General features: G+C 51.7%; 2 protein-coding genes and 1 long non-coding RNA gene across 12 annotated transcripts in view; 1 reads left to right on the top strand and 2 right to left on the bottom strand.

Moving 5' to 3' along the window:
• NCOA6 (nuclear receptor coactivator 6) overlaps positions 1-243 on the bottom strand; it is a 50,491-nt gene extending 50,248 nt beyond the window's left edge. For 3 of the 5 annotated variants that reach the window (XR_010375132.1, XM_064465068.1, XM_064465069.1), the window contains exon 1: positions 4-243. The gene's annotated coding sequence lies outside the window, so the exon portion shown is untranslated. The remainder of the gene's footprint in view (positions 1-3) is intronic. The other 2 variants (XM_064465064.1, XM_064465066.1) reach the window with 1 other exon arrangement.
• Positions 134-6,747, top strand: LOC135315652 (uncharacterized). 2 transcript variants are annotated; one of them, XR_010375134.1, is made up of 3 exons: positions 134-342; positions 1,850-1,971; positions 5,821-6,747. It is a non-coding gene; the product is annotated as an uncharacterized LOC135315652 (long non-coding RNA). The 2 variants fall into 2 exon arrangements; XR_010375133.1 differs by having other exon boundaries at positions 1,850-1,976.
• GGT7 (gamma-glutamyltransferase 7) lies at positions 6,495-26,936 on the bottom strand. Of its 5 annotated transcripts, none has more exons than XM_064465072.1 (17): positions 26,719-26,849; positions 24,172-25,892; positions 23,889-24,003; positions 23,418-23,644; positions 21,846-21,997; positions 20,737-20,851; positions 20,145-20,212; positions 19,409-19,482; positions 18,756-18,949; positions 16,371-16,458; positions 15,497-15,624; positions 13,019-13,107; positions 12,094-12,246; positions 11,443-11,560; positions 10,589-10,726; positions 9,494-9,593; positions 6,495-7,955 (listed from the first exon to the last, which is right to left on the bottom strand). In XM_064465072.1, exons 3-17 carry the CDS (start codon positions 23,902-23,904, stop codon positions 7,792-7,794), a joined length of 1,824 nt encoding a protein of 607 aa, XP_064321142.1. In that variant the 5' UTR covers positions 23,905-24,003; positions 24,172-25,892; positions 26,719-26,849; the 3' UTR covers positions 6,495-7,791. The 5 variants fall into 5 exon arrangements, with proteins under 5 accessions (XP_064321142.1, XP_064321143.1, XP_064321141.1 ...); XM_064465073.1 differs by having other exon boundaries at positions 25,769-25,892; XM_064465071.1 differs by lacking the exon at positions 24,172-25,892 and having other exon boundaries at positions 26,719-26,853.

Genomic DNA, 26,936 nt, shown 5'->3' with positions numbered 1-26,936 from the left:
CACCTGGCGCCGCCGCCGCTGCCACCGCCTCCGCCGCCGCGCCCGCGCGCAGGAGGGCGGGGGCCGCTTGGGCAGACGGGGGCGCGCGCGTGGCCCGCGGGGACGGGGCGGGCGGACGGGCGCGGGGGCGCGCTCGGCCCGGGGGCGCGGCCCGGGACAGCCCGGGGACACGGCCCGGGGACGCGGCCCGGGACAGCCAGCGCAGGCCGCCGCCGCCGCCGCCGCTCCGCCTCCGCCGCCCTCCGCCGCCGCGGCACGTGACCCGGCCCGCCCCGCGCGCGCCTGCGTCCGAGCGCGTGCAGTGGGGGGGCGGGGGGAGCTGCGCCCCCACGCGTGGTGCCGGTGCGTGGGCGGGCGGGGCGAGGCGGGGCGTGTCCCCCGCTGAGGCGCCGGGACCCCTCCCCATGCCGGAGCCGGGGGCTCCGAGCCCTCAGCCGCCGCGGGAGGGTGGGCCCGGTCCCCGTGGGGAGGTCGGGGACCCTTCCCCGCGTGGGGCGGGAGGGGCCGTACCCCCCTCGGAGGCCCTCCCGCGGGGACATCTTGGCTGCCCCACCCTGCCCGGCCTGTGGGGCGGGCCTGGGCCGCCGGGAGGGGGGAGACTCCGGCCGTGCGGGAGCCTCCATCCCCAGTGGGAGCAGGGCCCTGGTGGGGCGGGCCCTCAGGGCAGGGCCCGAGGGGGGTCCCTGTCTCCCCTTGAGTGGGTGCCGGCCGCCCGAGGGGTCGGCATCCGCCACTGTAAACACGTGAAAAGTATTTTCGGGGGGAAGTTTAAGAAAAAAATAATAATAAAGGCCTTTATAGGAAAAGACTGGGAAAGGGGGTTTGATTCAGAGGAGCTTTTCATCTGACGGTGCGGGACTTCACGAACACCGAGGGATTACACTGCGTTTAGTCCCACCGCTGGGGATGCGAGTCACAGAATCACAGAACGCTGTGGGTCGGAGGGACCTTCAGAGGTCACCTAGTCCGCGAAGCCAGAGAGTGACCCGGTACGCGCTTGGCAAAGGCCGCAGCGCTGACTTTTCATTAAAAGTCTGTTTCTCTGGTTAATGAACAGGCCCGTGCTGTGCAGCGGGCAATGCTCGCTCCCTGAAAAGACCCCTCGGCACGCAGCTGGGCTTTACAGCAGCTATGATCCCCGTGGAACGGCCTGCAGGACACAGCCCTCCAGTCTGCGTCTTCCTACAAACCGTTATTAATATGAGAAATGATAAATTAATATAAAAAGGCAGCAGCACTGCAGAAATGTCTGTTTTTCTTTCTGCCAGTCATCGCTTTAAGCACAAAACTATTGCCTGGCAGCGGTAAAGAAAAGGAACACGTGGCAATCGCTATTTCAGGCTAGTAAAATAATCAGAAGTCCTTTGCGGGAAAAGCAAAGGCTTTGGTCCTGCAAAACTATGTGTGATTAACGTTAGTACCTCGAGCCGGTTCTGCTGGCTTTGGAGGGGGGTGCAGGCCCCCCGACATTGGCTTTATGCAGATCACTGCTGATTAAATGACACGAAGGGAGCGAGACGGTTTTTTGTTTTGCAAAGCCTTTTAAATACAATAATCGCACATCTCATTTGTCACTATAGCTTGCAACGCAGAAGAAACAAAATCTCTTTTTTTCAAATTGATGTATAAATGCATTCCATAAAAAACCCCAAAACAAAATAATGGATATCATGGTTCGTATGACTTATCTTAATATTTAAATATTGTCGGTGTGTGGAAAGCTGCAAGCAGACTGCTTGTTTTCTTTGTGTGTGCAGCTCTAAAGCTCGCTGCCGGCAGACAAGCATTGAGTAATTCTTTACTAAACAATTGTTCTCTTCATACCTGTTGCGATTTATGTCTTCCGCAGTTCCTGGGAGGGCACCCCAGCTCCAGCACCTCTCTGTCTGCTACAGACGAGAGAAAAGCCTTTCCCCAAGCCCCGGGGGACCCTCAGAGGTGTCAGCAGAGGAGATGGGGCATCAGCCACAGGTGTGGTAAGGAGGAACATTCATGACACCTGATTGTCTGTCAGGCGGTTTCTGTTCGCATTAGCGCAGGCATTTCCCCTGCTCCTGTCCTTGGGACAGGCTGGAACCTCAAGGAAGCTGAGAGAAAACTTCCTCCGTACCTGAGAATTACCTTTTTTCCCCACTTGTCTTCGTGCTTTCCTCTAGTTCAGGAGACACTTCTTAACCCAGCTGCATCTAACATCCTCCTCCAGCCTGAGCTTCCCCAGAAGGCTCACACATTTCCCGCTCCGGCGCAGTTAGATCAGAGTGCCCCTTCCAAAAAATCCCCATTTCCCACCAATGCTGCTGTGCTTCTCTTGCAAGATTGTGCTTCAGGTATTTTTGTTTGCTTGTTTTTGTATGTATTATCTACATTAATAGTGGGCACATCTCGTATACCAGAGCGACAAGAACAAGTAGAATGCTACTTTTCAAAACCTGAGTTTCTGGAAGCACAATATTGAGGTATCTCACTAAGATCTGCTCAGGCCGTCTAAGTGCTTTGACTTTCTGACCTAGGCTTGAGAGGTCCCACACGGATAGCTTTCCTGTGCCTAATCACACATGGAGTTTGCAAACACGCCCTTCCTCCATTAGCAGCTTGGTCCCTTGTACACCCACTCAACGCTTTGTAGTGCGCTGCTTCTGATGGCCTTTCCTCGTGCTTCTGCTCACTGTCAGACCAACAGCTGGAGGAACCCTGTGGGTTTGCAATCCTGCATACGGCAGCCAGCGAAAGGCATGCACCTCACCAGCTGCCCACGCGTTCGGCAGGAGACCGACGGGCACCTGGCAGCGGTGAGAAGGGAATAATGTGACATGGAGGACTGCGAGAGGGAAGAAGCATGGGACAGCTCAAGCACTACTGCCCTGGTGTCCTGCTGCCTGCAAGCGCAGGCGCGTCTCTGCGGTGAGATGCACGGTAGGCAGGTCTCCAGAGCTGTAGGTATTACACAGCCTGGATCAAAGCTGTGTAGCGTAAATGTTTCTAGATCTTGCCTGGCCTCTGTACACCATAACCAAGACAGGAGATTTTTTTGGGATCTAGATCTGTCCTGTCATTCTGTGTTTCTGGAGCCCCTCCATGAGCAGACCCTCATTTTGGTTTGGAATCTGAAGCTTTGGTGCAAAACAAATGATAGATACTAATATGTCACCTGCAGAGGAGGGCTACGTACAGCACGCAGAGACAGCTGTTTGAGCTGCTTCATTGCCCGCAAGCAGAACAGAGAAATGCATCTGAGATCACGACAATCAAAGCTGTGGTTATATTTACATGCATTTTCATATGACAGTATTTTTAAAGGAAAGGTATTCTACAGGAAAAGGTAGACTCATGACCAGCTTTAGATTTTTCCAAACTTAAATATTATACAATGGCTTGAACAAAATCATTTCTCCTCTAATACCGTTACGATGTTCACTTAGAGAAAAGGAAGGGAGACCTGTTGCATTGCAGTCACAGTCACTTTTGATCTGGGATTTTGTTAAACTGTGAGTGCGGTGGACAATTGGCTACAGACGTGGTAGGTAGGGTGGGGGTACAGAGGAGTCATCCCCTCCTTCTCGGCCCCAAGGAGATGGAAAGGTGAGAGCCACCGGCTGGGGAGCCCTGGCTCTGCGGGGGCCAGTCCTGGTGGATGAAGGGTCACGGCTGCCAAGTGGCTGTTGTGAAACGGGCCATTCCGTCCAGGCAGCAGGTCAGCTTTGCGGGGACAATCTGCACCTAAACATGCTGTGGCCACTGGAGGGCCCTTCTTGGGCAGCGCGTTTCAGTGCCCGAGCGCGCCTACTCCAAAGGCTCTTCTGTCATCCGCACAGATGTGTTTCATTTTTAGGCAGTGCTCTGCCTCTCCAAAAACCAGCTCTGCCTGCCAGAGCTCTCCTTTTCCTGGCTAGCATGCAGATGTCTGTCACTGAAGTATGGAAGATCTTTCTGCTGTGATGAAAATACCCCGGTGCTACAGGAGCATTTCCCGCTCCACCTGATTCTTTGCAAAATCTCACAAATCTTCAGTGTTTTTGAAGTGTTCATGAAAGAGATGCAGGTTTCATCTCAGGGTGTTTACCAAGGCCTGACTCCCCTTTCTCTCCGAGTTAGTGCCTGGGATCAGTCCGTGGAAGCCTGTCGAACTGTGCAGCGGGTAGAAGGAAGCTCTGGGATGGGCCAGCCAGGGGGATTCAGGGGGACCCGTCTGGAGAGTCCGGCTCCTCCCTGGTAGCCAGCCAACCAGCTGACGCTGAAAGGTCAGACTCACCGCCCCAGCTTAGGGACCCCTCAGAGAGACACTGGCAGAGCTGCAGCAGGGCTGTAGGACAACTGTTGTCATCCCTGGAGACTGGGGACCTGAACCTGCTGCCCCACCTATGGTGGCAGCGGCTGCTCTCAGCCCTCACCTGCCCCTGGAAGCCCCCAGGCCCCTGAAGCACAGCGGGAGGCACGCTGCCAGAGCTGCTCGCTGGAGTGCAGGAACACCCGGTGTGCCCAGTGCCTCTCTTCAGCTGGTCTCACACCCGTGCCCAGGGGCAGCAGACGACCCCCAGCCCTTTCCACCCCTGTGCTGGGTGCTGCGCCAAGCTGCACCGGCAGCGTGGCTCTAACCACCCCGACAAGCCCAGCAGCATCTGCCCCCATCCAGACCGGTGGGAGCAAGGCACGCTCCAGCCCCTCTTGGTGTCCGGGGCTGAACGGGACAGTGATGGGAACAAAATGGCACAGCCAAAGGGCCGGAGCATCCTCAATCCCCCAGCTGCAGGATGGAAGCGCTGACTTCTGCCTCGGCCCCGCTTCAGGCTTTTATACACAGCTATCAGCTTGTTAAGCTAGTGAGCAGCTAGCAAAACACTGCTCGTCATCTGTGCCCGTGAACGGCACTGAGCCTTTGCGAGAAATACTGACAAACCGAACTAATGCTTGGCAGCAGAGCCTGTCTCCAGCTTTTCCCAACGTAAAAACCAGTATACGACGATGGGGAGCAAAGCAAACGTAGGCAGAGACAAGCTGATCGCGTTCCACATCATAATAGCCACTTTTGGCAAACGCATCTCTTTTTTTTTTTTTTAATTTATTTTTATTGGGTTTATTTTGTTCCTTCAAAATTTTTCTTTATTGTTTTTCTCAGCCACTTTATAATTTGTATTTTGTGTTCTGGGCTCCTCATTAACATTTTCATGTAAAAGTTTCAGGACAAATTCCGCTTCAGAGCTGTTAATACATCTGCAAGAGCCAGACCAAAAACAACGCAGTTACTCTGCACACGCACATCTCCAGAATACGGCCCTTTATTTCACAATGTCTATCTCACCTGTACAGAAGGAAACATGGGGTATTTCTTGGTACCTCACATTAAATTCATTGGATCTCATCACAACAGATGGACTCAAAGTATCAGAGACACTGGGCCAATTAGCAGATTAAAGGTTTCCATATCAAATACATCTGTGCCATACTGATGCTGGTTTTAAACAGAGAAAATGGGAAATAACTCAAAATATCTTTACTTCTCTTATCCGTGACCTAGGGGCCTAACTCCCATCTTCCAGTTATTTTAAATTTTCTCTTTTTTGCAACATAGGCCATGATCCAGCAGAGCACTTAGGAACATGCTTTATTTTAAAATCCTGAATAACTGCTGTGAAATTGTACCTTGGGGCCTGTAAGTGCTCTTCTGAATCAAGACGTGTCTTTAACTCCCAAATGAATAGTTTCCAGAACCAGAAGCGAGTAGGTGAATTCAGTTAATAAGCAGAAATTTTATCTTTCAAAGTGTTTTGTGTTATTCCATGCAAAGTACTGAAAGCGACAATGACTTGACCACTTACTTTACAGCTGTGCACAGTAAACCTCTGTGCCCGAGGGACAGATCACTGCTGTACCATACCAGAAACCCCCGAATTTCCACCAGTGAGATTCAGTGCAGAAAACGGCATCCTTCCCTTCCCGTGAACCCAGAAGAGTCTGCTCTAAGACACGTAAAGTTTTATGAATCCTCCCACTTCTGGGGCTGCTGACAGAAGAATAAATAAATAGATTTGATGTCCCTATGCTGAAGAAAGTCTCCTCTTGCTCTACGGGCAGTGTGGTGGCACAGAAGACAACTTCCCAATGACAGCATTGTACTTCCCGACTCTTGGCTGAGGCCACTGCTGCATTCGTAACAGAAAATACCATTGATGTTCCTGTGTGCTGGGGAGCTGCCATGCTCTTCTCATGGGTGGCTGCGCTTCAGCGGAGCATAAAAGCATCTCTGTCCTTCCTCGCCACAACGTGCAAGGCTTCACGTAAGATGCTTCGAGATCCTCAGCTGGCAGGTGGCAGGAACGATTAGAGCGATTATCTGCCACGGTGCCCTGACCGCCCCCAAACGACCGGCATGCTCCCCGTGTCAAATGGCAACGAGTATTAGAAGGTGTGCTACAAACAGATGGGTGTTACGGGGTCCCTCAGGAGGAGGGGTGGGCGTGACCCGTCTAATCATCAAATGAAAGACCAAGACGACCATAAGCAGACATACATATATAATATGTACAGTGGCCATGGATGCATTTGCACCATGAAGGAAATAATCAAATTTTAGACGACAGAAAATGATCAAATTCCAAAATTTTTTAGTGCCAGGTGCCTCTGTCTAACTTGCTAGTAAAAAGAGAAGGAAATGTCCAAATGTGGGTTGAATGAAGTGCTGCAGCTGTGAGATGTGGTATTATTTCTTTGCTCTATTTCAGACAAGAAATGCAGAAGTATTCTTGTATTTTGTACTACATGCTGCAGACTGAAAATTATCTCAGTACTGTTGGTTTGTACCTCTTCTCTCACTGTCTTCAGCTTTTCCAGTAGAGCCACCAGTATCAAAATAGGGAGCTGAAGTACAGGCATGAATTTAGTAAGCAGAAAATCCCAAGCCCCTCTGCAGGGATTACACGATTCAGGCTTTCAGAGCAGACTGAGATAAGGCAGTGTAAGGAAAGCCCTGGACCTACCTAAACACTCTCCGTGTGGTTTTCAGCCTGTGGTCTGTGGATTTTTACAAGTCTGTGGAGTACTGCTAAGATATCTCCAAAAAGTATCTAAGAAAATTAGGCCCATTACCACTAAGCTTAAATTCACCATGGAGGAGGCTGAACCTCTGTAAGAAAACTGTGGGGTGGTCCACAAGTTGTTGGAAGTAAAACCATTGCTCCGGTTACAACATCAGACTTCCAGAATGCAAGGTGTGTAGGGATGTGAGAAAAGGAACTACGCAGGAGGCTGCATGCTGGTAAAAATCAGCTGGCCCGTACGGAGTATTAAAGGACTCCCTGATATTCTAGCTACACGCACCTACAAACACTACATTAGGCTGTATTAATCGCTGGCTTACAGAAGAGGCAAAGAATGAACTTGAGAAAGACAGGGAGATGAAGACGACAGTACTGTCATCAGCTCTTTTTTTCCTTTGCTAATGTTCCTTCTCACTGAAGTTAAGATGTGGGCTAGAATTGGGATTTTCAAAAGACTGAAACTATTAGCAAGACTCTGAGAAAAAAAAAAAACCAAAAAAGGCTCCCTGCACTCATGTAACAAGTACTGGGCTGCCTGCAATTCGAATCATTTAAAAAGAAAAGAAAAAAAATCAGAGCGCTGTATGTTGGTGCTGCTAACCGCTCTGGTATCGGCCTGGGTGGGAAATGCAGAGTCTGCTCAGCAGTGTGTATGCAGGGCTCCTGCCCTGGGGAAAGGGAAGGGGCCATTTCACAACATGCATGTCACTTGCGGTGATTTGCCTAAGCCTTGTTCAGTGAACACGTCATCAGGTAGGTGCTACAATACTGTGGCTCCAGCAGCATCCACGCTCCTGGGGTCCTTCAGGCCAATGATGAAACTGTTGGTTCTCCTGGCCCCATGAACTAGGGAGACCACTTTGACTTTATCCACTTGATGGCCCCTGGCTACAAGGAATTCAATATCTTCTTCAGGAAACTCACCTGTAGGGATTTTAAAAGAGGAGTTTGTAACCGAAACCACTGTTGCCTTTGATGCAAAGCTCTGTTCTAACCCTGCTGGGATGTGCAAGTGTGAAGTAAACTGCCTGCAGCTCTCTTCAGAAGATGTCCCAGCTAGAGCGAGCCAAGCGGCCAAGGAGGACCCGCGTTCGCCGCTCCGAGGAGCCGCCTTTCAGCTCTCAGCAGCAAAGGCTGTTCAGAGCTGGGCAGTGCTCTGTGCAGTGGGGGAAACGAGAGGATTCGGAAGCCCATTTAAAGGTGTGGAAGACCCTCCTCTGGAAAAAGGGGAAAACATGTTGTTGACACCTATTGTAGTTATTCTCCTTACAGAACGCGAGGCAGTCCCCACTCTTAGAGCTTAGTTACAAAAAACAGTTATTAACAGTCATTAGTTAAAATAAGACACAAGGCAGCTCAAAACAAATGGTAGTAGAACAAGTTGCCAAATGACAAACTTTGTGATAAACCTTCCAACTTCCCCTTCACGTATTTCTTAATCTTCCAGCCATCTACCTTAGGTTCCTTGCTCTTCTGTTTTTGTTTCATTTTATGTTTTGTAATTTCTGTATGAATAGAAGTGCCTGAGGATACGAAGCTGGGGGTGCAGCTGGACAAACCGAGCAGGCACACAGAAACCCCACGGTTATTTAAGCTATATACATTGCAGATGTGTCTCAATGTATATCTTGTTGCCAAATGTCCAAACGCACAAATTAGGACCTTTTGAAGTTCTGGATTTGTTTTAATTACGTTCTAGTTTCCAAGTCTGCAGGTCACACTCACCAGACGTTATTAGATTTTCCTCTGAAATGGGAAGGCCTAGAAACTTTGCCTGTTTTGTGTGAAATGGGAACCAAATTTCACTTAGGGTTCACTCTGGTAAGGTATGGGGCTTTGCGAAAAACACCAAATAGACCAAGACTTGTAATAACAAGGACAAGAGCTGGCAGTCTCCAGAGCGTCAGCACTGAGACTGCATTTCCAGCACTGTCAAGCTACAAGCCTTGCCACACGCCTTGTCTTCTCCTCAGCTGGTGGAGTTAAGGGAAAGTGAAAGAATATAATTCATGGCAATGGTAATGAAGTGTAGGAAGATCTGCTGGCTTTCAGGACCTGTCTGGGTGAAGCTGTGGTTGCAACCTTGTTTATTTGGATATCCTCAATGGCATCAGATTGCCTAAAGGTTTTAAGTACAGGACAAGGCTGCTACCAGGTGAGCTGGGACAGAGGGAGGGTGGGGGAGAAGCACCTGAAAGTGTTTGGCTGGTCACCTGATGGCCAGGGAGCATTCCCAAGACAAGAGGGAGAGGGCATTGCTCAGCAAGGGGTCCAACCTTCAAAGAAGCTAGGTTGCTGCTTTTTGTCCTCCCCAAAACCCTCTGCACCCACTGGGGACCCTAGAACATGGTGAGCTGTGCGCTGGGCTGTTGCACTTCCACAGCGGCATGCTAAGAAAATCCTGCTCCTTTTCTAAACACACTAGGTCTGTAGGCTGCACCGCACTCAGCGTCCATACTCACTGTCAACCTGCAAGGTGTTGGAGTGAAGCTCTGGGTGAAGTCGACCAAGTGACAAACTTTCACTCAGATTCTTGTTAAATGTTAAAACATTGACCAAAACCTGCAAAAGAATAAAAGATCCTCAATTATAAAAAGCGTAATGAGAATAGGAGAAGCCAACTTCCTGAGCATCCCCCTGTTGGTGGCTCCAACATCTGCAGATGCAGCAGGCAAAGAAGATTTTGAACCGTTTACCAAACCACATGAACTAACGCAGGGTTTTGCATATACAAAGAGGGCCTTGAAGTATGGTCTGTATATTGTTGGTGGAAAAGCGGTACCTTTTCAGGATGGCATGGGCTTTTTGTCACATAGTTCCTGCTAAATTAGGAGAATTGTGCGTCTGGAACGTGATGTAATCTCTAAATACACGTTTGTTACAGCTAAAAGCTCAGCATGTGACTTCTCCAAACAAAGCATTAGGAAGCAATGGTTGGCTTTAGTTCTGCTCTGAATAATGCCTTCCAAAAGGTAAGGAAAATGGGAGCCATTCTGTTCTGTTGTGCCTTTCTTTTTAGCAATCCATTGCTGTTGTGCATGCAACTAAGCTATTGGCAAGTACTTCACCTCATGACAAATAAAAAATTGGGAAGAGCTGCCCAATTTATAGCAAGTGCTGAGTAGGGAGGAATTCAGTCAGGAATGCACTAAAAGGAGCTTTTCACAGGGAGAAGGGCGAAAGGGTTGCCAGTCTCCTGCAATTCGCTGAATAAAAAATGCTCCTTTTTTTTCCTAACGACCCTTAAGCAAGCTTTGAACAGGTATTAGAATGACACAAAACCATTACAGATTTTGCCAGGATGCTTTTCCTCTACAATTATGAGCAGTGCCACCAGGAAAAGTGCAAGAGAAGTAAACTAGCAGCTCTTAGAGATTTGAAAAACCAAACGTGTGGAACTGGTGACATCAAAGACTGAGCCAGTAATCCTGTGGCCACCAGTTTCAACACAGCCTGGGACATTATGAAGGGAAAGCCTATACTGCATGAGGGGACCCTACTCAGCGTTGAGCTCAACAGCTGCTCTGAGAGGATGGATGCCTGGCCACAGCACCAACCTGAACGATGCTGCTCAGGGCTTTGTCCCCGTTGTTAGCTCCCAGACACAGGTAGGTCCCGCACATCCCCTCGGATGGTCTCACGATGGTGGGCAGCAGGAAAGACAGAGGCCGTTTCCGAGGCTGAATGAGATTTTGCTGCAGTCGAAGAAAAGACACACTAAAATATTTCAACAAGTTGACTAAAGCTTTGCTGGTGCTCAAGTTGCACAGGCTAACTTCTTACCCTTTATGCTTCAGACAGCGATTGTACTTGTGTAGTTTTACACACACTGCTATGATGATGCTCGCTGATGTTAACAGGATCTGTCCCATTTCATGTCATGGCATTGTTTTACAGAAGGTATACGGAGCCATTCACCCACTTCTAAAGTGCCAACCCAGCAAAGTGGGGTGGTTTTACAATACACGGCAAGCAGAAACAACAAGGCAGCACTGGAAGCCACCAGTACTGGTCTGTAATTGTTTCTTTCAAAGATCCAAGGGTTTTTTTTTCTGCTATCTGTTACTTTTAAATGTGCAGAGCAGCAATTCATAGAGAGAGTCCTTAATTCAAGTCCACAGAAAAAGACGGTTGCTTTAAAGTGCATCTGGACTGCAGGGAAAATAGGTAGCTGCGATGTGCAGTGTCTTTTGATAAAACTGCATTATAATGATAACTGATACACATGAAGCCTTCTGTTTACTCTGTTTCAGTGGCTCATATAATGAAAAAATAGGACCTTTCTACAGACTGTTGTCTCTCAGTTATTAATAAGGCATTAAACAGCCTACCTGTTGTGAAGATGAGAATAACATTGAAAAAAAAATGGTACAGACAGCTCAAATAAAGAATTTGTCACGTTGTTCATTACCGGCCTGGGAATGGAGTGGTTCATTGTTTTATTTTGCCAGGAGAAGTCCAACATCTGGCTGTTCAGGAGGACTCCAGATGGTGTTATTATTCCACTGCCAAAGGGACGATTCAAAGAACTGAAAAGAAACATGAAGAAATCTCATTAAAATCCTCCCAGAGATTTTTGTATGCCTCAAGGCTTTCAGGGCTCCAATATTCTGTCCCATCCTGGCTTGATAGAGACTCTTGGGTAGTTCTTTAGGGCTGGTTAGATGTGAGGAGTCAAAGTCTCCATGTACGTAGGAGCAGGAACCATGTGGGCAATAAGCAGCTCTGCCCCTCTCTGTGTTTAAGGATTCCCTCAGGTGATGGATCTGTCTCCATGCCCCTATGAGTCTTCAAATTTGCCCATCACCGCTTCTCCAGGGAGCAGATTCAGGCCAATCCAGACATGTTTCACTGTGAGAGGGCTGTAGGATTGCACAGGGCAGAGCAGCACCAGCTCACACATCTCCACCCCGTCTTCCCCATTTCTCCTGTTGCAGGACTAACTGGGACACAGCAGCCCAGCTGCTCCAGGTCTGGTCCCACCCTGTCCTGCTGAACCTGATTTCTTCTCTCTGCTTCCACCCTCTGAGTACATTATGGAGGGAAGAAGTAAATCCTTTACCTTACAACTGCAACAATGAAGTCATCAGGTCCCATAACAAGGACCTGGCTAGCAGCAGATCCACTCTCCACAGAGAAGTGAGGCATGTGGAGATCGGATGAGAAGGACTGGGAGTCATTAATCAGCTGGCGCAGGGAATTAGCTTCTGATTTGCTTCAGCAATGAGGAAGGAAAAGAGGAAAGAAAGCCATGAGCCTAGGAAGCTGAACATCTCTTGGTCTCTCTGTGGGGGTACACCTACACAGCTACTGGTGGCATCTCCCTGAGGGGGCTGGCACTGAGGACAGGGAGCTCCTTCAACTCACCCGATGGAAGGAGACAAGATGGCTCAGTCCACACAGAGAGGCAATGCCATGGATCTCCCAGGCTCTGTCTACAGTGGTAAACTCACTCCCGATGGACAAGGGATGGCACCACCTGGCTGAATGACAGTCCTCCAGGAGGAGGGCAAGTCAGGTCCAGCTCTGGCCACCAACTGTGGCTAAACCTGGCTCTGAGGTGGGAGGCTGGGCTGAAACCCAGGCCTGGCCTCTCCCGCGTGTCTGGGTGTACTGCAAAGCCCTGTGGTGGGGAAGAGACAGAAACTGCATGTGTGGTCATGACCACGTGGATGGTCATTTGTCTGACTTGCTGAGAAGGAATATTTAGGCGGGTGAGAAAGTGGGAGGAACCCTCAAGATCAAGGTGGCTTGAGGAAACCTCTGTGTGAGGACATCCCATGACCCATGCCCAGAGCCCCATGGTATCAGCTAACCCTTGTGAGAAGACTGAGCCCTAGGAGGACACTCAAGGACTGACCTTTCCTCAGTAAAACAGAGGTAGAAAAACCTCAGGTTTCCCTCTACACTGAAAAGAGCAAATCCAGGAATGATATCCAAACCACACGTCTTGCAACCGTCACCATCCCTGTCAGGCTTAGACCTACCTCACCATGCCTTCTGCAGCGTGAGTGATGGACACATCATCAGATGGGTCTCCCAGGTTGCTAGCTAGACTCAGGGCTATTTTTAATGTCTAAATGAAAGAAAGAAAGTAAAGAAAGTAAGGGGAGGGAAGGGAGGGGAGGGAGGGGAGGGAGGGGAGGAAGGGAGGGAGGGAGGGGAGGAAGGGAGGGAGGGAGGGGAGGAAGGGAGGGAAAGGGAAAGGGAAAGGGAAAGGGAAAGGGAAAGGGAAAGGGAAAGGGAAAGGGAAAGGGAAAGGGAAAGGGAAAGGGAAAGGGAAAGGGAAAGGGAAAGGGAAAGGGAAAGGGAAAGGGAAAGGGAAAGGGAAAGGGAAAGGGAAAGGGAAAGGGAAAGGGAAAGGGAAAGGGAAAGGGAAAGGGAAAGGGAAAGGGAAAGGGAAAGGGAAGGAAAGGAAAAAGATTTAAGTGGCCCTGGAAATACAACTTTTGAAACTCCAAACAGGAAAAGGTATCTGGTCTCCTGGCACATTGGCTAAAGCCTATGAAGAAAAATGTCTAAAAGCCTGGTCCTGGGAATACCTCAGTGCAAAGGGCTGCCACACAAGTATGGGGATCAAAGGGCATCAGTTTGGCGTGGCAAACTGTGCGCTGGGAGAGCTGAGTGTATCCAGCAGTGTGCTCGTACAAGGTGGAACATGCCTGGCAGGAGCTGACCAGCTGGCTCAGCCCAGCTCAGTGGTACCGCTGCATTGCCAGCTGGCAGACAGGGTCACCAGGATTCCACTTACTTTCTGTCTCCAGTCCTGAGTGGTCACCACAACAGCAGAGATCACCCAGTCCCACCCAGTGGGACAGGGGGTCCTGGGCTCGCTGTTGCCTCTGGACGGCAGCTCCACTGGCACAGCACCACTGCCGAGCAGAAATGAGCTACTCTGCTCACCAGCTGCAACCCATGGTCCTAGCTGTAAGTCATTCAAAGTGTTTGAACAGAAAGTGCTAGTCCCAGCACACATAAGGGAATGATAGTATAAAAAGAGGAAGGGATCTGGTTTCTCATACGTGCAGAATCCTGCCTAAGCCAGCTCATTAAAAATGGGAAGATGCAATTTTGTAAGACACAGTTTATCCAGCCCTGGTTTTACAGTGCGTAGCCAGAGGACAGGAGAAATTTGCTCTTCAATCAAGCCAGCTTCTGCCTAGCAGAAACACACTAGACTTCCAGCTTGCAGGTCATGCCACTTTCATTCAAGATTCAAGACAGTACATTACCCCATAGGTAGATAGCTACATATGACTTCTGTTTTGGTATGTGCCACACATCAACAACTTCTCCTGAAGTGTCATCATTTGTCTTCCGATTTACAGTGTAGAACATGATTAACTTCTGGAGAAGGTGGTGTTTCCATGAAACAGTCTCCTGACCACCATACCATATGGAGGACGTACAAGAGGCTTGGTGGCCAAGGAAGAGCTCCACTGAAACAAGCAGGCCTTCTTGGTCATGGCTGCCCCAGGGCTGGACTATCTGTGCCTACCTAGCACTCAATCTCAGCCATGTGATCCCAAATAATCAGGGTTACACCTCTGAAGTGACTGCCCTTTATCTGGAGGTTGCTGTTCCTCAGCTGGGACAGGATAACCAATGGGTGAAACTTGGCCTGGTGCAAATGCAGAGCAAATAGATTCCTCCAAAGCTTCCTGGAAGAGAGCTCAGAAATAATTTAGGTGAGTCAACCTTCCCTGCCTCTGCACAGGCCTAGCAGCGTGTAACACCTCCAGTTGCATTTTTGCTGAGAGGCAATAACTTCCAAGCACTCACTCTCCTGTCTGCTACAAGGATGTGGTTATACCCTTGCTTAAAATTTCCAACTCATAAAACCCAGCTGTGGATCTGTTAAGCATCCAAGAACATAACTCTGCTGACAGTGCAGGAAATGGAGCACTTGCTTGACTTCCTGGGAAGCTGCAATGTTTCAGTAGGGCTGACAGCCCTAAATACTGGAAAAATCGTGATCTGGACCACTGAGATCATGAGGTGGGCTAAAATGTAAAGATTAAAATAAAACCAGTGTTGGGTCAGTTTTCCTTGTCATCGCCCCGCACAAGGTTTTGCTTGCAGCAACGCATTGCTGACTCTCCTTGCAGTGCCCTGCCAGTGCTCTGGTATGGCCGGGGCCACTGGAGCGTAAGAGGTGGCGGAAATAGATGGGAGCACCCCGAGCTGCTGTGGGGTCGTTCTGAAGGGATGTTCACACACAGGAAATGGGAAAAAGCCACAGTTCGTCCTTCTGAAAAAGCTCTGCCTAAGCAAGAAAGCTCAGCTGAGCAGGAGGCTCCAGCACCTGCACCTACCTGAGGCAGCACAGTTCAGATTCACACCTTAGCAGTCTATTTGCTCATTCTCCTGCAAATTACCTACAAACATTTTTGTGCAACCAAGGAATAAATAAATTATTCTCTAGCAGCCCAAGAGATTCAGCCAAATATTGAACCTTCTCTTACCTCTGCCATCCAGTGCAAGATATTCCCCCTGGATACTTGACTTGTGATGTTAAAGCCCTCAAGGATGTTCAGTGCTGTGATCAGTGCAGGACCTGCATGTGGAGGTGGGGGACTGAAAACAAGATGACCTGTGAAAGGAAGATGAGAGGAATGAAGCTGCTTTTGTCAGATACTGTCCAGTTATAATACTTTCCCATAAGCTAGTGTCCTTAAACCTTTCCAGATTTGAGGGGAAATAAAGGAAAGCAACATTATTTGAAAAGGATTTCCCAAAATCTTTCTGTTGTATTTTGCTGTTTCTTTACGACAGATGAAAGAAACCCAAAGAGGGATGCTTTTTTTTACATCTGAAATTCAGTTCTTGTTGGTTGGCTGGTTGGTTTCTGGGCTGCAGTATGGAAGAACAGAGATAAAATAGGTTTGCAACTTTACAGCTATATGGAGAGTAAGTACAGGGATTTCTATAAAAGAAGGACATTTTAGAAACTTTTTGCATGAAGTAAGTTTTTCTCCCTTGTAGATCAACTTTGGGAACTGTCTTCAGACATAGATGCTGGCCTATCGTCCAGCTTCTACTAGATATTGCATCAATATGTGATCATGTTGCATTTTTACACTCTAATACTATCAAAATACCACCAGTCACTATCAAGGACAAAACCAGGCCTGTTTCAAAGTGCTGAAAAACTCCTGAACTGCCTACGATGCATCAGTGTCAGCAGGCAATAGCAGGAAACTCCCTGGAGGGCTTTTCTGCAGACACCTCAGCGCAGCTTTGATTCAACGCTGTGCGCTGGAGAAATACTGTCACCAGCTCTTGCCAGGTGAAGCAAACGTTTAACTGGGGTTGCACGGCAGCGGGTCAGGCATTTACCTCGATAGACTGTGTGGACAGGATCCTCCACTACAACACTGTAATTGCTGAAGTCTTCCTCCACCAAGACTCCTCCATAGTTGTGGACCTGCACAGGAGAGCAAAGCAGTGCACACTGAGGTCAGGCTTTCTCTGTTCCTTGTGCTGGTCCAGGTGAACACACGCCAAACTGTCGGACTTTTAGTCCATTGAGATTCCCGAGCCAAGTGCCAGGTTCTTAAGGATACCCTGAAAATCTGTGCTTTCATGGCCTTGGTGGCCTGGCTCACCGTTCAGCACCGCCCTGCACCTCACCTGCAAAAGCTCACCCACCCCACAGATGCTCCGAAGACATTCTGCCTACAGGTGAGGGTGGGGACTGGCATTGCCTCGCAGCCAGGGTGGCAAGCACGGGTATATTAAAGGCAATGAAGCACTTGAATACTGCCAGGATAAAAGATATATATGGATCCAGGAGAGAAGGAACCTGGGTGTAGCAGGTCACCATCACTAGAAATTTTTAGCACACAATTTTCACCCTATTTTTAATTATTTCAGGTGACAGTGGGTCTGCTGTACCCTTGGTCTTTCTCTTAGACTCTCCTAGAGGTACAATTTACTGGACTTGGTAATTTTTGTGAACACAGTAAAGAATGATAATTCCCTCCACTGCAGGTCTTCTGTGGTTGTCACAATGCAGATGAGGTAGGAGCATCGTAACTGCACTCTGCTGATCTTAAAAATCCCCTGAAGGAGGTAATATTCTCAGTTAGCATACAGGCGCTACTGTGCTTAGGAGCCGACTCTTTCCTTTTACCCAGGAGAAGCCACACAACCCGGTGAGAGGTTCTGCTGGGGTGAGTTGCTGCTAGGAGTCCTCTGTATTTCCATCCAAAAATGGGCAAGAACAAATAACCTGTGCATGGGCTGATTTCTAAAACTAGCCAGCTAACTTGGCAAGAAAACTCCTTCTCTGGCAGAAATGGATGAATCACTGGAGCAGGAAAGGTAATGCAGGGCACGTTGTGGGGGAGAGCATGTCAAACCACCCCAAAGCTGCAAAAGAAGATGTATCCCCTACTTGGGATCCCTGCCCCCTTCCCAAAGCAGTCCCAGAGAACAGGCCAGGTTGAACCCAACGGCTGAGACAAGCAGGCAGGTGCCTGTGCCAGGAGCTGGCTCCCTGGAGCTCGGCCAGTGGAAAGCCTAGGCAAAGCAGCTGGGAGTGGGGCAGGAGGAGGCTGATGGCACAGAAAAGGGAGAAATCCTGGTCAGCCACACACTGCAGACACCGTCTCAAATTCCCCAGCGAGCACTTTTTTGCACCTGTGCCTTCCGCCACGGGACGGAAACAAAGGGTAGGGTGTTTTGGAGCTTCGCTTGATTTCACCACATTGATGCCCTCCTTTTTCTGGAACACTAAACACCGTGGGAAGCCAGCACTTTGCTCTGCTCTGCAACCAAAGCTGGAATTGCACACTTGATCCCAGAGCTTGCCGGGGCCTTTGGTGTTGCAACCCTGGGCCTTCCTCCTCCACAGAGAGTTTGTGCTTCCTTGCGGCAACCCTCGGGTCAGGGGAATGGGGTGATAAACCAGGGTTTAGCTGTGGAGATGCACCACAAGCTTGGGACTCTTCCTGTTCCTCATTCTCCACCTCTGCTGTGGTCCAGGTTAACCGTAGGACATTCCCAAACACAGAGCTCACAAATGTCTAAGGCTTGAGCTGAATGAACCCATTACTGATGACATGTTGAAGATGCATCACTTGAACCATGGTGGTAGGGAAAAATGGTGCCACAACCACCCTGACTGCAGCTACAGAGGTATAAAAGTTGTTTGGTTTATTTTTACCAGAATAATTACTTCGTTTGTTGTTGCTACTTTTTTCCAGAGCACCTCTAACAACAGGAGTTAAAGTAGGGCAACCCTAAATGGGATCGAGCCTGTCTGATCCTCTGCCACAGGGCTCACAGTTTTATTTTTAAACCATCCTCAGGGAGTCTCTATCTTACATTTCCATTAACAACAAAAAATTGCTACTCAACAGTGGGGAACTGCTTGTTATGGGGAAAAAGGTGCTGTCACTAATACTAACACAGCCCAGAGGAGGTCTTGGAAATCTAATTTCTTTTTCTTTCGAAAAAACAGTCTGTCCTGGTTATGGAGGAAATGGAGGTTTCACTTCTATAGGCTGTGGAAGTGACACGTATGTCATTTACACCACTGCAGCGACAGGGGCAGGAAAGCAAAAGAAGGCTCCACATATTTGTCACCATTATTGTGCTGACACTTGGCTATGGCTTATCTCCAGGTTGTCACCCTAAGCAGGTGACATGGCATGTGGCATCCCCAGCCCAGGCGGTGCCGTGTGGTCTGGGGTGGGGACAGGGACAGACATTGCTCACCTCAGAGACGATCTCCTGGGTCAAGTTTCCACTGTAGAAAGCTGACACCCCTTCTGCGCCCACCAGCTCCAGGATGGCCGCGAGGTCCAGCCGCCTGACGAACATGCCAGGCAGCAAGGGCTGGCCATCCGGCAGGAAGATCTCCCGAAATTTTTCAGAGTAGTTCAGGTCCTTCAGTTCACTTATGGCTTTGGCTGTGGGTGAGAAGGAGGACATCCAGAAAAGCCATGGTGTGGGAACGTGCAGGGGACCTGGAGTCACTGTGCGCCTGATGGGGATGTTGGAGACTTGCTGCTGCCTCTTGCTCTACCTCAAAACTAGAGGGAGGCTGGATCGTGCACCCATTACAGCTGGTAAGGAAACCCAAAGAAACCCCAGCGCTCTTCCCTGGGAGGCTGCCCAGGGTCGGCTACTCTGACCTGTCCCTGACCTGCCCTGGGAAAGGGCTCCAGTTTTGCTGCCACCACGTTCTCCCCTTGCCGACTGTGGCTCACACATTGCTCAGCTCCCAACACCATCCATCTCCAGGTCCGAAGAGCCTTAATTTCCCATGAATAACCATCTACACCCCCAGCTGCCTCACACCCGAGTGCAGTGGCCAGTGTGCTCCTTCATGCTAAGCAGTCACCCTTGGGTACCCATCAGGCACTCACCCAAATCGTGTGTGACGTTAAACCCATCCTGGGCGACACTGGCAGCGAGGCCCAGCAGCTCGGACCACAGGAGTCTGCCAAAGGAGAAAGGACAAGAAGAAACGTGCCTTGGAGCGGTGCAGCAGGGCAGGGTAGTGGGGAGCTCAGCTCTGCAGTTGGGGGCTCCTGAAAGACCAGGCTAGTGGCCGAAAGGAGCACTGAGCTTTTGGTGGGTTGTTTCTTTTTAGCAGGATCATCTCAGTGCTCCACAACGTGCACCAGAGAGGAATGTCAGTGCAAGGACAGGGGAAGGAGCATCTCTGCAGAAAAATCTCAAGCCAAGCCCTGGCCCTGAGCAAGTCATTCAGACCCCTCCCTCCCTGTCCCAACAGGGCACTGCGGACAGCCACACTTCTTAGGGTCTAGCTAAAGAGAGAATGAAAATACACAGACACGCATTAAAATGTTCTGTGCCTATTTCTAAGAGAACATTTATTGTCTGTCTTGTTAGCCAAAAATGTTGCTTTCCAGATAACGTGACCAAGCAGAATTATTTCTTTTGTTGCACAGAGTACCAAAAAATGAACATATTTTTCAATATAAGCCTCCAAGTACCCTTTAGCTAATGATTTTGACCGGTGGCTGAGAACATGATCTGATGGCAAGGGCTCGTGTGCTCCCAGCTCCCCTGCAGGGACCCCAGGGCACAACTTGTGCAGCGTGAGGACAGCCTGCCTGTGCCAGCCATGTGTCTTACCTCCCGTGTAACTGGTGCGCATGGTGCATTCCTTGTATCATACCTGGCACCCCCACCAGCAGACCTGGCTGTAAAATAGGAAGGACAAAAAGGAAGAGTAGTCTCCTCCCCATGAGGACAGGGGATGTGGTCCCCAGTTGCAAGTAAAGGAGATGCAAGTCATGTTCCATGGGAAGTCTCTGCATACTCTTTAGGAGAGGGAAAGAGGTCTGTAGCAACACACTAAATTAGGGAATACAAGATTTTGGAAGGAAAGAGGCAAAAATTCAGTCCTGGTCTCAATCCAGTTTGTTCAGAAATAACTCAGCAGAACAACATGGGATTGTGCTCTTTCCTGGGTCTCTTGTTGTCCTGACTCCCCACTGCCGGAGGGACATGCCTCTTTAGTCGCCAAGCCTGGAGGCTCCAGGCATTTTGGGGCTGCCAAAGAAGTATTTTCCCTGGACTCCCCAGGTCTGTAGAGCCTGGGATCTCCCACGGTGGGAGAGGTCTTCTGTCACTTCCCTGGGCCTCAGAGTAGTGGGGAGAGGAGAACTGGAGACATCCAGAGCTACAGCCCTGGAGGGGTCAACTGTGGGACACTGGTCCTCACCTTGGTGTCCTTCTGCAGGTCCCACTCCAGTGGGATGCCGAGGGGAGCCACCTCGCGGAAGTCGATCACCCAGCTCCTGTTCTTCCGGATGTCATGGACCAGCATTACCCCACCCCTGCAGCGAGACGGGGGTCACGGCGCAGCACTGGCTGCCCCTGCAACAGCTGCTGCCGTAAAGCCGAAAGGAAGACAGCGGGTGCCAATGGGGCTCGGGCCAGTCCCAGCATGATGGGGCCATCCTAGCAGGTCACCAGCCTCAGCAGTGACCCAGGGCCAGCCAGTGGCGTAGGGGAACGCTGCTGCCCTTCCCCAGAGAGCAGATCTGGACAACCAAGCCAATGCCGGTGTGGGACACAGGCAGCCCCCATGCTGAGCCTGCAGCACGGCTGGATCAGTCCCTGTCAGCCTGGCCAGAGGGCCACTGGCTCTGTTCCACTGCCAGGCTGGGACTATCTGGGATTTTCTTTCTAATCCAAGCAGTTTTGCAACAAAACAGGGTTTTTGCTTACAACAGCAATCCGTGGCACAGCCTGGAGAAGCTATCAAGTGGCGGTGTTTTATGCAATGCTCCCAAGACCTCCTGCAGAGCTGAGAGCACCAGGTTCACGTAGATGCCACAGTGGGGATGAGGGCTGGGAGGAGGCTACCCCTCGCCGCCATGCCTCCCCTGGCTGCTGGCTGGAGCCGGGCTCGGACCTCAGCCTCCTGCTGCAGCAGAACCAGAGCTTATGGAGGGAAGGACTCAATCTCTGAAAGCATTGGGACTGAACCCAGGGTGTTGCAAGCTCCTGGCACACTCGCAGAGGTGCTTGGCAGCCTATGGTCACTTTCTCAAACCTCCAAGCCTAAGGCTTGGACTCTCCTAGCAGCCACTATAGCAGATGCAGCTTTTCCCTCCCTGGAGGGTCTCTGTCCCTCGCTGTCAAGTCAGTGAACAGGAAGAGTCCCCGTCCCTGTGCAGACGTGGATGCGTCCACTGCCTGATGTCAGAGACCTGGTACCACGCGCTGGGACTCGGGCTACCATGAAGCATGTCTCAGCTGGTGGGGGAACCACCTGCCTGAGGACAGCCACAGACAACAGCATGAGGGTGAGCGATCAACACTTACCCGCCGATCCCTGATGTGTGGGGGTTGACGATTCCTGCACAGAGGGCCGAAGCGATGGCTGCATCTACTGAGGAGCCCTGCTTGTTGAGCACCTCTATGCCCAGCGCTGTACAGCGGGCAGCATCCGTGACCACGGCACCACGATGGAAGATCTGCCGGAAGAGGACAGTGGTTGTGCCCAGGGAGGGGTGCTGGGGCTGCCCAGATCTTCGCCTAGCTCTGTGGGACCTAATGCCTGAGGCCAGCACCAAGGCTGCGGCTGATCTGCATTTTCAGGTACCTCCAAATGCTGGTGGGAGCAATATGTCCCTTGGCACGTCCCTGTGCCAGGGCAGCTGTGGCTGCTCTGCATGTAGCCATGGCCATCAGCTCAGCCGGCTTTCAACAGTAGACATGCTAAGCTGGTGGGCCATGTCTCACCCTGTCCTCCACAACCCCACAGCAGGATCAGACTAATCCTCAAGAGCAACGGGTGACGGTGTGCTGTCGCTGCATTGCAGCAGCGTGGTCACTGGAAATGGGACTACAGCTGCAAAGAATGCAGCACCCCCCGAGTACCACGCCTTGTTTTCATCCTTCACTGGTGCCAGTGCCAGTGATAATACAGTCACATGAAGTTTTAAAATGTTCATTTTAACCCCACGGTACAAATTGCAGCATCTCAGCATGAGCCAGAGCAGCCTTGGGAAGTGTGAAGATGGACGGGCCACAGCAGGCTGGTGGGCAGGACCGGCCCTTCCAGTGGTTCCACAAAAGGGACCGCTTTGCAGAGCCTCCCTCCGGCGCTGCATCCCAGCCAGCCATGGGGCCAAGCCACTCCACTCCCAATGGCTGCGTTTTGCATGCCAGTCAGAGAGCAATAAATTAAAAAAAAAGGCAAATCTCTTCCACGTAGACTTGCAGGAGGCTCTGCCCTGCTGGGCAGCATAGGAGAAGACAATGGTGACTATTGGCTGCCCCTTGGCCCTTCTCAGGCTGGAGTACTTGGCAGGAGATGTTCTGCAGGAAGATATGACCCCACAGCTGTGCTGCCTTTGCTCTGAAATTTAGCACTGATTTGTGGGACAGGTTAGCAGGAGGTTCAGCTCTGTTTTCAGCTATTCCCCTGCTTGGTCCTGGATGGATCCTTCCAGAGGTCAGCCTGGGCATATAGATCTACAAGCTCTCTCCAAGTGGAGGGGTACGAAAGATGCCCACTGCTTAACTACGGATTGCTTTCTGATAGCACTCATGTCTGGCTCAAACCACAGCTGAAGCCACAGCAGTGGGGCTGCCTGTTTCCCCCCGGCAACACCCCCAAACCTGCCAGGCACAGCCACTCACACCCTGGCCACGGGGCAGGTGCCGAGAGCACAGCTCGCCTCTCCCAGCACAACCGCCAGCCACAGGAAAAAGCGTTCAAGACCATTTGGGGTGGAATCACAGAGAGAGGCTCGGCACCCAGGGTCTCACTGACACTGGCTGGGGCTCACCAGTGCTAACCCCCCTAAACTGCTGGCAAGGAAGAAAATTAGGGAGCTTCTCCTAATTTCAGAGACAAAGCCCAGCTGCAAAGCCACTGTTTTGTCTTACCTGAGGGTCCCCAAAGTATATCTGCATGATCAGGGCCACAGTGACCCCCGTGGCAAAGGTCAGGCAGGCGGTGATGATGACAGTCAGCCCATCCTGCCGGCAGCTGCAGTCTCCAGAAAAAGGGTCCTTGCTGGTCTCCCGGAGAGGGGACACGTCCTGGCTTCCCATCTCTGATGAGGACGAGGGCAGGCGCTGGAGACGCGCAGACTTTAAGAAGGAGTCTGGGTCTTTGAGGGCAGCAGGGAGAAAACAAGTGTTAGTTATTGAGCAACACTGGGCTCTTATTGCTGTGTTTACCCAGCGCTAACATTACACCATGCCCCCTCCAGCAAGGCTATTACCTTCCCTATTGATCCCAGCTCTCAAGAGACTTTCTGGCTCAGATGCTGCTTTAGTTCATTTTACTGATCCTTTCCTTTAGCTCTAGTAATTCCAAACTACTTTCCTGGAGATTAAGAGGGGCAAAAAAACCTGAATTTTGCTCCATTTCAGTCCATTCATCAGTCTTCAGTGATGGGCCCACAGCTACTGGAGGTGTTCTTAACACAGCACTGACTTGCAAACAGGTCTCTGAAATGCAGCAGGACTGAAGAAGAGGAAATTAAGATATAAAAAAAAAATTCCAGCAGCCTTATTTGGAGCTATGCTTGAGCTAAAGCACCTGAGCAGAACAGAGGCGAAGCAAAACATGTGGCCCGGGCACAGGAAATACCTCTACAGAAGCACGGCAAAGTAAGGGCAGAGAGGAGCAAACCTGCAAACCGGAGGGGCTCGGGGCATCCACCCATTCTGATGGCAGGAAAGGCTCTGCTTTAACTTCTTGCTTCCTCCAGCTGACGAGGCCCACTGTGAAACCAAGCTGCTCGCTGGATGCCCAGCTGCAGGATGCCAAATGCAGTGGGGCAGGGTTTTGCTGGGCATCCACCAGAGAGCAAACAATTCTCAGAAGGATGAAAAAGTCTCTCTATTGCTCTGAAAGATGCCTTGAATCTCTGCTTGCATCAGCTACTGCCTTTGTGGCGGGGAGGACACTGGCTGAGCATGCTCTGCCTGTACGTGGGCACTGCTGGGCACACAGAGCTGTTGGTGCAGCCATGGGGACATGCCGTCCCTGCTGGGCACCGAACGGGACCAAGCAGCTCAGGGCATCATCCAGGGCTCCTAGATGAATTTTTTCAGGGGCTGCCGAGAGCCAGTGGGGGCTTCAGTGCCCGCACATCCACGGTGGGAAGAAGAGGAGCAGTGAGGGCAAAAGACAAGATGAGAAGCCTGTCCCTCCACACAGAGGATGTTTCCTGGGTTTGGGGTAAGGGAGAAGGGAGCAAGAAACTCCACATTGCCCATCACCCCGCTGTGCCTCTCCATCTGCTCTGGCAGACAGCATCTCCCTGGGGATTGCCAGCCCTGTCCTTGCCACGACATTAAAAAGACCTCCTGGGTGCAGCTCTCCTGGGGCCAGGCAGAGTGTTAGTTTTAATTTCAGTGATGCTGCAACCAGGAGTGAACCGCCTGCAGCCGGGGAATCCCCTGAGGGTGAATTTAATCACATTCATGATGCAGTGATTTAGGAGCTGACTCAGCCTCCCTCAGCCCAAGCCTGCGCCTCTGAGCATACACAGACCCCCTCACTGGCATGTCTGGTCTGAGTGAGCTGGGCCTGCAGCATATAGGCAGAGTGGGAGGAATGATGGGCCTGGGGTGCCCATGGTGGGGCCCACGACTGGCCTGGCAGGGGATGCCATTGAGGTGGGGTGTCACATACAGCCCCTGGCACCACACCAGTGGGGCACCAGCCCCACCAGTGGGGAAACAGTGAAGAGTAAGCTGGGCTCCTCTACTCGACCCCTCCAGGACGCCGTCCCTCTGCTCTGCTCCTGTAGTGCCGGTGGCAGGCCAGCCCAGCATGAGGGGTCATGAACATCCAGGGAGCAACCATGGGAGAGGACAGGCCATGGCAGGAGATGCAGATGTCCCATCATTCTCTGCCACAGACATCCTGCATGGCCTTGGACAAGTCACTCGGTCTCTGTGACCACTGGTGCTGCGTGGGGACAGCAGGGCTGTGGTTTAGGGGTGGGAGTGGCCGAAAGGGGCCAGTCAGGAGCACAGAGGGCAAGGAGCAGCCTGCGAGGCCAATGCGCAGGTGTCCATCCCACCACCAATGCCCACGCTCAGATTCCACCAAACCCTGCTTGGCTTCCATGGGTGCTATGAAGGAGACATGGCTTCACGGGGAAACCAGCACTTTGGGGAATGAGGGCCGCCTCAGCTCTGGAGCCACTGCAGAGGGAGCACGGGCTCTGGCAGGAGCTGCAATGTGGGACCCTTCAGTCCTCTGGGGGGTCCATCACCTGCACCAGCAGCAGAACAGAAGCTTCCTCCTTTTAATGAGATCTTCTGGGTGGTAGAAACCAAAGGTCTGGGTTTCCTCCCTGCCAGTCCAGCAGATAATGTAGCATGGAGAAGCACAGCCAGCTGTTGCAATGCACAAGCAGCGTTGGATGAGCACGTGTTTCCACGTGTCAGGAGAGCAGCAGCTCCTCCAGCCACCCCGGGAGACAGACACCGCGCCTGGCAGGGCGCCGGCACAGCCGAAACCACACCAAACTCTGCTCGTGCTCCGCGTGTGAGACGAGAGGCCTCGCGCTTTTGGAAGAGCTGTTCCTGCAAACCTGCATGTGGCAGCTTTGCCCTGACAGTGCAGGACGGCGTGGGATGAGGACGGGCAATGGGAGCTTCACCTGGCGGTCACAGTGGCACAGGGCAGAGGACAAGGGGCCCGTGGGTCCCGCTCAAACACGGGCCTCAGGGTTTTGGGGTCGCAGGGCAGAGACCTGCCCGCAGGGTATGAAGCAGCCCCCGGGGGTGAAGGGCAACACTGCTTGGAGAAACATGACATGGGGGAGAAAAAAATGTTTCTCTGGACTACTGAGAAGGAAGCAATCAACTGAAAACAGGCAAAGGGTTTCCGCAAGGATGGAAGGAGCACCTGACTTTATTACGGCCCCGCGCCTGGCAGGAGGGATCACTAGCGCCAGGTCAGACCCGGGTACCTCTGGCTATGTTCCGTGCCCACGGCCCCGCAAGGTAAAGCAGGGGCCGGGGAACAGCAGGACGTGGGCGCCAGGGGGAGGGAGCCCTTCGGCCCGGCCGGGCAGCGCCGGGGAAGGCGGCTGGGAGGGCGGGCGGGGACTGCTGTCCGAGGGGACCCCCGGGCCTGCGGGAGGCCGCGGACGGAGCGGGGGCCCAGGGGTATGGGGGGCGCGGGGGGCCGCGGGCGGGCTCGGCCGCCGCCCCTCACCCGTGTCCTGCTCGCCCAGGAACGCGTCCTCCTCCTTCCGGGCGCGGAGGCCGCCCTCGGCCGCGCTGCCCGCCTCCTCCTCGGGCAGCCGGGGGAAGCTGGTGATGCTCATGTAGTCCACGGGCGAGTCGGCGGCCAGGGCCCGCTGCCGGCCTCCCCCCGCCTCCGCCGGCACCGGCACCGCCATCGCCGCCGAGCTGCCGGAAGGGGCCGGGCCT

Source organism: Phalacrocorax carbo, chromosome 14, assembly GCF_963921805.1.
Source record: "Phalacrocorax carbo chromosome 14, bPhaCar2.1, whole genome shotgun sequence".
Lineage (NCBI taxonomy): Eukaryota > Metazoa > Chordata > Aves > Suliformes > Phalacrocoracidae > Phalacrocorax > Phalacrocorax carbo.
Note: the sequence above shows the minus strand (reverse complement) of the source record. Positions and strands in the feature narration are given on the sequence as shown.

Excerpts from the sequence above, each read along its gene's own strand:
- GGT7 (XM_064465070.1), bottom strand. The coding sequence starts at position 26,905 with ATGGCGGTGCCGGTGCCGGCGGAGGCGGGGGGAGGCCGGCAGCGGGCC. Across the intron at positions 21,998-23,417 it reads TATACTTTGGGGACCCTCAG|ATCTTCCATCGTGGTGCCGT; the intron begins GTAAGACAAAAC and ends CTCTTCCGGCAG. Across the intron at positions 15,625-16,370 it reads TGTCCACACAGTCTATCGAG|GTCATCTTGTTTTCAGTCCC; the intron begins GTAAATGCCTGA and ends TTCCTTTCACAG.